The 10238-nt window shown below is 49.8% G+C and overlaps 1 protein-coding gene across 1 annotated transcript in view; it reads right to left on the reverse strand.

The window, feature by feature from the left end:
- Window positions 1-309: 309 nt before the first annotated feature.
- The window catches only part of S1pr3 (sphingosine-1-phosphate receptor 3), a 12076-nt gene continuing 2147 nt past the window's right edge, over window positions 310-10238 (reverse strand). Inside the window, exon 2 of the mRNA XM_010607585.2 lies at window positions 310-3579. Coding sequence (XP_010605887.1) covers window positions 2298-3434 — 1137 coding nt within the window. The 5' untranslated portion in view covers window positions 3435-3579 and the 3' untranslated portion in view covers window positions 310-2297. The remainder of the gene's footprint in view (window positions 3580-10238) is intronic.

Genomic DNA, 10238 nt, shown 5'->3' on the forward strand with positions numbered 1-10238 from the left:
CTAGGGCGTACTTGCTCACAATTTCCTCCCTATCAAAAGAGCTCTTGTTCTTTATAGAAACAGCAGGATCTTCCAGAGTTGATGTAAACAGCACCAATGAGGAAAGCTTCATGAAAACACTATCTATGAGAGTGGGAAGTCTAAGGTGAAAGAGGGATTTGGTTTTTAATGTGATTCATTCCCAAAATGCTGAGAAACACAGATACCCGGTAAGAAGCAAGTTTGCCAAGGGACAGTCCCAGAAGAACACAATCAAACAGTCCCACCCTACTTCAGGGACTCTCAAACACTGGTATATATAAAGGCTTTTGATTTTATTTTTTAAAACAAACATACACTGGACTTTTTTTTTATTTTTACATACACTGGAAAGAGTAAAGGCTATCACCTGCAATGAGATCAAACACAGATTCTCTGTGGCTTAGAAGACCGCCTGTCTCCGACCTTCATGGTAAGTACTCTTCCAACTCCACTTCTCAGTGACCTCCAGCCAGCTGGGAACGAGCAAAGGTGTCAGAAGTGGTTGGTTTTTGTATATGTCAACGGTCACACTTACTTTCTTCGTGTCTTTTAAATTCGGATTGCTTAGAAGCTTTGTGCGATCTCCCAAGCCCTGCTGACATGCCACAAGTGTGGGTATCTCCCAAAGGCACTGAAGAAGTCAGGGTAGTGGAACAAGGTATTATTAATATTAGTGACAAAGGGAGCTAAGGCTTCCAAAGCAACTCAAAATTATGACCAGTGAACTTTTAAAAATCACTTCATTTCCTAAATGAAAATGCATGTGGCCTCCCTCCTACATTTTCCCCCTAAAAACACTTTAGGTTTTCTTATGATACCAGCTGAGAGAACACACAACTTTTCGATGACAGACAACACATGTCCCTGAGGAACCTCACCGACAGGTTCTGTCTCATCAGGAACAGAAATGAGGCGGTCTTTGGTCAGTATGTGGAGGTCACCAGGACTCATGGAACAGACAGCAGCGCACATCAGATACATGGGGAATCACTTTCTCTTTAAAAAGTCATTTATGTGTTAAGACTGCTCTTTTAGGTATTAGTAAGGCAGAATTCTCATGGAACCTAAAAGCTTTAGGATGTTCTGGTGCGAGGTTCACCCACCCTTTTGAAGGTTGTTTCTGTTGCTGTTGTGACAAAGAACTCAGCACAGCAGTGGCGTGCGCACGTGAACTCCACATTCGTGTTCACTTTCCATCCCCCGTGGGAGGAATATGGACAGAGACGTCTTCGGAGCGATTCCTTCACAGGACCAACAGAGTGAGACAGCTTATGTTGGAAAGTAAAGTCACAGCGCCATGCCGGGCCACAATCCCTAACCTAACCAACTACTCCCACTAACGGTCACTATCGGTGTTTCCACTCAAGACACTTGAGACTTTATTGATGGTCCCAGACACTGGGTGGTGATAGAGCCAGTGGTTTCTGATGCTGTGCTTTTCTGGTAAGAATGAAACTTGACAAAGAACCAAAAGTGCTGTCTTGTAAACCTCTTGTTTCAGTGGAAACGGCTACCTTAAGCAGATCATGACTCCCAATGACTTAGAAAGGTGAACTCTTGCCTCATGCTTGCAGGCTTTCTTTGGTTCACAGGAGCCCCTGGGAGATCTTAGGTGGGTCTCATAATCACATGATCTGGCTTTTGGATATGCTTAAAATTATGCAGAGACACATGACAGAAGGCACACAGGGCTGGCTGGGTCAAACCCCCACCTCTGGGCTTTAAAAATGTGCTTACCATCCTATCAGTCCGGGTAGACTGGAGTAGCAGTTCGTCAGACCCACCCAGTGCTGTGCTCTGAATAGTTACATAACCGCACAGGGTGCTGAGACTGCAGGCACCTCATGGCAAACCCATGGAACACAGATTCGGTGTGACACAGAAACTGATGAATATGTAATTCTATGTGCAATCAGTGTAGTATGAAGTTATCAAATCCCCCAACGGCCTACAGAGAGGCACACTCTGCACCATGCAGCCTGTGACCTCTCCCCTCCGGGAATCACAGAAAGTGGTATCCAGGATTCAAAAGAAGGTGGCGGATGACGAGCAGCTTAGTACATTTGGAGGACTCTGGAAAAGGACAAGTCACATTGTCTGCATTGAAATGGGTTGACAGTTTCTTGGGTCCTCTCCTCAGGAGACATTCACACCAGGCTGGCCGTCAGGCAATGCCAAGAAGATCTCGAGTCACAGCTCTGTAAAGGCCCACAGGGATGCGAGGCATGCATGCAATAAATAAGAGCGTGGCTGCAGGGCTGGCCGCCTGGAGGGGCTCACTTGCAGAGGACCCCATTCTGAAGGGCTCTGTTTCTGTCAATGATGCAAGATGAAGTGGCCATGGGGGATTGGTCTTGCTTGATCTTCGGGGAGTGGCTGCTGCTGCTGCTGCTAGATTTGCTCCTGCTTGGGTCTAGAGCGGGTTGCATGGGTGAGGCATGGGCCCCCTTGCCCCTGACCAGGCAGTTGCAGACCAGTCTGAAGAAGGCACGCCGCATCTCCTTGCTGGCCAGCGTGTAGATGACAGGGTTCATGGCAGAGTTGAGAACAGCCAGCATGATGAACCACCGGTCCTGGAAGAGGACAGGACACTGCTTCACCCTGCAGGCCACGTCGATGAGGAAGAGGATGAAGAGGGGGGACCAGCAGGCAATGAACACACTCACCACGATCACCACGGTCCGCAGCAGGGCCATGGACCGCTCTGAGTTGTGGCTGGCCACCTTGCGGCTGCTCGACTTCACCAGGAAGTAGATGCGGGCATACAGGATCACGATGGTCACCAGGATGGCTATGAAGACGCTGATGCAGAAGGCGATGTACTTCTTGGAGTACAGGGGCAAGATGGTGGAGCAGTCGGGCAGGTTCTGCAGGCAGTTCCAGCCCAAAATGGGCAAGGCGCCCAGCGAGAAGGCGATGAGCCAGCACATGCCGATCAGGAGGAAGACCCGGTGCTTCTTGTTGGCATCGTAGGGCCGCATCTTGATCATGGTCAGGTGGCGCTCGATGGCAATGGCCAGCAAACTGCAGGTGGACGCCCCCAGGGCCACAAACATACTGCCCTCCCTGACGAACCAGACGGTCAGGGACAGGCTGAACGTCTTCTCACCCGACATCAGAATGTTGACCTTGTACAGCACCCCCGCTAGCAGGTCGCACAGAGCCAGGTTGCCAATGAAAAAGTACATGCGGTTGTGAAACTTGTTGTTTTTCCAGATAGCGATCAAAACCATCAGGTTCTCCAAGACGATGAAGCTGCATAATACCAAGAAGAGGGCGGTGGTGAGCGTGCTGCCCTCCGAAGAGTTCTTCAGCCTGCCCTCCAGCTTCCCCACGTAGCTGTAATGTTTCTGCAGAGTCTCGTTGGCCGAGGCAAGCCGGGTGGGCGAAATCGGCGGGATCGTGGCTGCCATCGACGCCGACAGTTAACTCCACAATCCACCAGAGGGCGCCCAAGGAACGTTCATTTCAAGGCCCGAGCGGGACTGCGACCGCAGCTGTGGCTCGGGTTCCAGGAATGCGCAGGCCAGACTCCAGCAGGGTGCTGGAAACGGGCTCCTGTAACAAGATGGAAGAAAGGACAACCGTGGGTTCCAATGCAGCACGGAAAACCCTGAAGAATTTGGACAGCTGGTGAGGTCAGGACCGCAGAGGGTACTTTCAACACGGGCCACGTTTCTGAGCAGTTGGAGACCAGGGGAAGCTATTTGGGGCCTGGAGGTCCCGGAGGAGGGAAAGTCAAAGTATGAATCATTTAATGTAACCAAGACACAGACCCAAAGAAAGCCTCCGTTTGAAAATTTCCAGGCCCTGGGAAGTTCTAACCAGTTAATCCTGAAGTACTGCACAGAAGCCGGTAAATCATTATCCCGTTACTCAGAGAAGAACATGGCTTTCTTGGGAAACAAAAAAAACACCCCAAAACCCAAAGTGGAATCAGGAATAACGCCTGCCAGACTCCTGCGACCTCCCCACTTTGTTTGGGTGCACGGTGGGAAGTGGCCACGCTTCCTGGGTGGCGTCCCCTGGCCTGACCTGCGGCTGGCAGGAAGAGCAGCTTACAGCTGACCTCGGCCTGCAGCCCCGCTCCCCTGCCCGTAGCTGAGCTCAGAGCTCAGTGAGAAAGGGGTAAAAACCTGCAAGACGGAAGCCGCTGCTGCTGAGGTTAGAAGAAAGGGAACAAATGCAATGAAAATCGCAGTTTTTGAGCATGGCTTGAAATGCAGAGGCCTGAGTTGGGGTGTAGCTCAGCGGCACAGCGTGCTTGAAGCCCTAGGCTCTATTCCTTGCACTGCCAAAGAAAGAGGCTCAGACATTTTGCATAACTAAGCCAATGCAAGGGAAGAACAGCGCATCTGAAAGACCTGCAAGATCGCAAAGCCGTGGTCCCAGCCCCAGACCTTCAGTAGGTCTGAACTGAATTCTTCCTCTCCTGCAGGCAGAGTGGGTCCACCTGAACCGCTGGTGATCCTGACCGACCTCTTGGGATCCTGATAATGCTGCAGACTCACTACCAAGACAGAAATTGCTTACCGTGCACTTGCTTTATTTATTTTTTTCCTCTTTGAGTTTATTGGTACATCTTAGGTATACAGTACAGTTACATTCATCATTGGCATCTTGTTCCTTTACATGACGGGCCTTGGTTCTCATTTTTTCCCCTTGTCCATGCGTGCCCTTCACCCCCTCTTCCCTTCTCTATTAACAGATACTTTATTTCCATTTTTTCTTCTTTCCCCTACCCTTCCAACTTCCCCTACGCCTTTAGCACTTTTCTTCCTATTTCACATCGTTTTATTCACAACTGATACATAACTGTACCTCTTGAGGGGGTTACAGTGTGTGTGATGATAACTTGATACATGTATACAATGTGTAATAAGTCACAGTAATTAGCATTTCCATCTCTTTAAACGTTTATCATTTCTTTGTGTTGGGAAGTTCTGAACTCCTTTCTTATAGCTCTCCATAAGCTCTAGTCACCTGAGTGTGCTACGGATCACTAGAACTTATTCTTCTATTTAACTGGAACTTTGCACCTGTTATCCAGTGTAATCCTTTTCCTCCACCCCTTTTCCATCCACTAGTAATCAGTGATGTCGTTTCTACTTTTATGAATTCAGGTTTTTACCCTCTATGTATGAGTGAGATCTTGTGGCACCACACGTTTTAAATTAAAATTAGTTGAGGATTTCAATTCCTGATGAAGACTAAATGAGGTTAACATGAATGAGGTCCACTTTGTGTGTCTACTGAAAATATTTTTACTCTGCTAAGCTCCTGCTGTAAATTGGGTTCAGAGACCCAAGGGCCACTCTGCAACACTAGAAGACTGCATTTTAGGGCTCTATAGAACCCAAAGGCCTCGCCTGCACGGGAGGTCCTGCCCCGTTGAGGGCCTCAGTCCCCTGTAGGAGGACACTGTGCTGTGGAGTTTAGGAGGGGAGGTGGCTCCCATGAGTTTCCAAACCCTCATGACCCTCCAGGGACAGCAGATGATGACCCTTCCCTCCCCTCATCACTTGGATCTTCCAAGATAGGGAGGAGGAAATCTGTGGCTTCTTTGAAGAGATTTCTCCCAGAGTCCTGAAGTGTGGAGGGCTCAGTTGTTGCGGAAGCTCTGGCCACTGTTAGAGCTGATGTCTGTGCTCTGCCTGGAACTGCCTCGGCCCCAGCCCGGCAGTCTCCATGAGAGCTGTCTGGTATCCCTGAGGTCAGTCTGAGTATCACATGCTGCCAAAAACCTTTCCATGTGGGCCTCAGCCCTCTCCCACTTTGGGTGTAGAAAGCTGCCCTCAGAAGCTAGGCTGGCAGTGATGGTCTGGGTCACTAGTGAGGCCTCCCTGTCACTCATAAGATCATCTTGCACCAGGTTTGCCTCACCGAGGCCAGCTCCCCACCCAGCTAGGACCTGGGGCAAGTTCCCCTGGAGGCAGACAGGACAGACCGGTGGGCTGCTTTCCCCAGCCCTGCCTACTCCCTTCCACCCTTTCATTGAAACCTTGACTGTTCTTCTAAGTCCAAGTCACATCCCACTTGTCCAGTAGCACCTTCTGGTATCACCCCAGTCCCCAGCGACTTTTCCCTGAGGCTGCTTCCCTGCCTGCAAGCTCTCTTTTGAAGGGCAGAAATAATAATAAGCAGCTAAAATTTTCTGAGCAAGGACTACAAACGCATTAGCACACAAATGCTCTGCCTGGAGGTCTTATCTGCTCTCATTGACACACTGCAGTGCACTCTGTTTTCCCAGCACTTTGTGTACTCTCAGTGCTCAATAGATGCCCATGTTCTGCTTATCTAGTTTTTTTTTTTTTTAATCTGTGGGGAGTGACTGGAGAATTACTTTATCTGTGCCCTTTTTCTGCTCAGTTTCCATCCTGACTGGAGCATCCTGTGGGTGCATCCAAGTTGAGGCAGGAAAGGTCATCAGTGACCAGTTTCTGGTGCCATCTTCTGTGGCTCCTCTTCCTTTCTAAAGGAGCTGGCCTGAAACCATCACCAAGCTGCTGATTGGCTCTGCCAGGCTCACAGTGGCGGCAGGGACTTTCCCAGGCCCCACCTGTGGGCTCCCAGAGGCCCTGTCCATGATGTGCTCTGCCCAGGCCAGCTGTGCACTCCACCGCAAGGACGTAGGTGCCACAAAATCACCTGCTTGGACAGACTGGTCCCAGTGCCAATGCCAGAAGCTCTGTCTCCCAGCTCAGGTGAGGGTTCAGGTGCTTCTCTACGCTCCCTGTCTTTTTGGTGACATGGGTGTGTTTCTAATTCAGGCCATCCTTCGTGCTATCTTAGCCTGTCTTCTGTGTCTCACTCTTCCCCCACAGAACCCCCACCCCATTTTCTATACCTTGGACCTTTCTTGAGTGTTCTGTACACCTCGGGTTTTGCCACACAGGGAGGGCAGAAGGGAATGAGTCCCTTCAAATGTCAAGATCTGGAGCTGCTCTTGGGAGAAAGCACAGAGGGTTAATAGATACGTGGCTCTGCAGACTCACATCTTTTAATGTTTTCCCTCCTTTTATAAGATTGAGCAGAGCATAAGACAAACAAGCCAACAATAAGAGTGATGGGCCACAGTAAAAGTGGGAGAAGATGCACCAGAGACCATGGCTCTTGAAGCTGAACATACTTTCCCACGAATGCTTGCTTTACCATTTCCCTTCACCTAATACTCTTCCTTCAAGGAGCATATGTTTGCAGAGCATTTTTTTTTTAAATATGATTCTCTGCATCTGCATAATTGGAAGGTATCTACGTCTCTCTGGGACCTAAAGGCTTATTTTCTCTGGATTATCAACATTTACAAAGTTGGCTCCATCCTGTGGGTTAAGTGCTCGGCTGGAGGCCAGACTGATTTCAGATACTGCTAAACATTATTGTGCACAGTCAAGAACACGTCAAGGGCGAACTCTTTCCTCCACTCCCAAGGGGAGCCGGCCACAGACCTCAAGTTTGCAGGAAGAAAGCTCCATCTCAGCAAGCCCAGTGCTGCTGGGTCACTGAGGGAGTGTTGGGTGCTGTGGGCACTGGGGTCCTGGGGTATCAGCCTGCCCCACCTAACACATCTGAAATACTCAGAGGAAGCTCCCAGACCAGCGTCAGGATGGTCCCCGCCTCCATTTGCCACCCAGTGCCACTCCTCGTCACAACAGATCACGCGTGTGGTCACATCTGGGCTTCTCCTCCCCCAGGTGAGTTCAGCCTGTTTCTACCCTTCACATACGTGGAACCCACAGGAGGCGATGTGCCTGGTGCATTTCCATCACTAGGATGCAGTGCAGGACAGGCCTGTGGACTCAAACAGACACAGGCAAGCCATTATCCTTTGTCTGGAAAAGCACAGCACTCTCTGTTCATTCCTGGCTTCTATGGCCCAGTGGTCGCCCGTGTGCACTAATGCCACTGGGACAGGTTGATCTCTCGGTGAATACCTGCCTGTGTTCATAGCACGACCCTGGATTTCCAAGAGACATCCAGTATCTAAGATTGGTTTTAACCACGATCAGAGGTGCTGGGCATCCTGAGGAAGGGGTGCTGGGGAGTGGCTGGGTCAGGCAGCTCAACACAGTAGGAAACTTGAGTTCTACCTTGATCACTCATTAATTTCCACCTGGATACTTAAAGCCTGGTGCTGGGAAAAGCGGCTCTCAGCATACGAGCTCTGCACATATTCAGAAAGCTGGGCCTATTGCAGCAGAAGGATGAGCTCCAGGGTAGCGATGCTCACCCTCATCAGCAGTGATCTGCGACCCAATACAGATTCCTTCCAAGTTCCTCAGTACAAAGCACTCTGCTCTCGGTTCTGCACTAAGGAGCCCAGACAACCCAGGCAGGCCCTCCCTCCCTCTTCCCCTAGCTCGGTGAGAGACTAAGCATTCCACTGTCTGCATCACAGTCCCCACCGTCCGAGCTTCCCTCCAGACCCTGGTACCTAAGAGTCTACACTGGGGCCTTGCAATGCTGGGAGCACCCAGTGACCTCAAGCATTTCAACGCCAACATGCTTTCTTTCTGCCCAGAAGAGGACTCTGCTACGTTAGACCCGGCCAGTGGAGGGTTGCCTGCCTTCCCCTGCTCCAAAAGGACCACTGCTGGGAGACAGGATCCGGGGACAGGGGGCAGGATGGATTCCAGATGTGCTTTCTACACTAGAGACTCACTTTCTCCACACATGTCAACTTGAAAAATAAACAAACCATGAAAAAGAAAAGAAAAAAATATTTCTATAGTCTAGCTGCCTCCACACCCAAAAGAAAGGCATAGTAAGAACTTTCCTTTGGTCAGAAACAAGATGCTGTATTTATAAAAGACATGTCCTCCCATGCCTGAATTAAAACACCAAATATTTGCCACCAAGCAAACTTTCTTGGAAAGCAACAACTTCTCCTTTTCTCTCTTCCTTTCTCACTTACAAGAACTTAGAAAGGAAGTAACGAGCTGGCTCATTTTAAGGCTCCAGCAAAATTCCTTTGCTAATGAGTCTTTTCCCTTGTTCTGGTTTTCTTGGGTGACCTCATGCTGCCTTCAGAGATAGTTCACAGAAAATGTGGGCTTCACACACAGAGCCTCACGCGACTGGCAGCTTGATCTCAGCCCATGAATGGAGCCCGGCCTGAAACTACAAGCTTTACATGCACGCCAGGGATGGGGCTGGCATCCTCTCCACAATTCAGAGTACGGAAACACATTTGCCTGCCTCCTTGTTGGGGACCCTTTCATGGGTACTTTTGCAGACAAGGCTCAGTGCCACGGCAGAGCCTGGCACAGTCCAGGTTGTGCCCAGGGTCCTTAGACACCGTCCCCAAGCATCTGTCCTGTGAACAGCCTCCTGGGCTTCCAGCCTTGTCCATGGGAAGGAAACTGAATTTGGTGTGAGAGTTTGCACTACACACTTTGCTTCCAGATCAGTATGACTCTACTACCTACCTTGCTGGTGCTCACTGAGGGCACAGGATTGATGGGCTACCAAGATGTCCACAAAGCAAAGACAGGAGCGTGCAGGCTCCAAGGGAAAGCTAAAGGCAGATGCGAATAAGTGCTGCCCAGTCCAAGGTGACTCTGGTCACATGAGTCCCCTCAGGAGCTTATACCTCCTGAATAAACACAGAGGAAGGGGAGGTCTCTGTCCATCGTGCAAGGCCTGGTTAGGCTGGATGTCTGATTGCAGGGCAGCCCACAGCCCAGCAGGGATGATTTCTTTGGGACACTGTCACCTTGCCACTTGTCTGTTGACAAGGACATCATAAAAGCTCCAGTATGCTTTACAGCTAAAGTGCTTCCAGCTACGGTGCTAAAAAACATGTTGAAATGCCATCCTGGGGGCTTTACTGAAAAATCTGGGAAACTCTGAAGTCAGGGAAATGGATCAGATCCTTCCAGGCCAAGGAGTGTGGGCAACGGAGTGCCCTTCCTGGAGCTCCCTGTGCCAATGGATGCCAGCACAGACTGCCGACGAGGAAGCCCACCCCTGGGTGCCCACTCTGTGCTGAAAAATCTTTTTCACTGATTTGACCTACCCGGCCTATCCCCTTGTTGAATTGATAGAGCTTTGAGTCCTCAAAAAATAGAACGCAAAGAACAAAACAAAATGAAAGAGAGAGAGAAGAAGGGAGGGGAAAAGAGAGAGACTTTATGTTTATGGTGAGTATCTGTAATAAAAACAATGAAGTATATTACTAACTGAAACGAGGCAGAATTTCTCTCTCTCTCTCTCTCTCT

This window comes from Fukomys damarensis, unplaced genomic scaffold, assembly GCF_012274545.1.
Source record: "Fukomys damarensis isolate Sample0158 unplaced genomic scaffold, DMR_v1.0_HiC HiC_scaffold_27, whole genome shotgun sequence".
In the NCBI taxonomy this organism is placed as follows: Eukaryota; Metazoa; Chordata; class Mammalia; order Rodentia; family Bathyergidae; genus Fukomys; species Fukomys damarensis.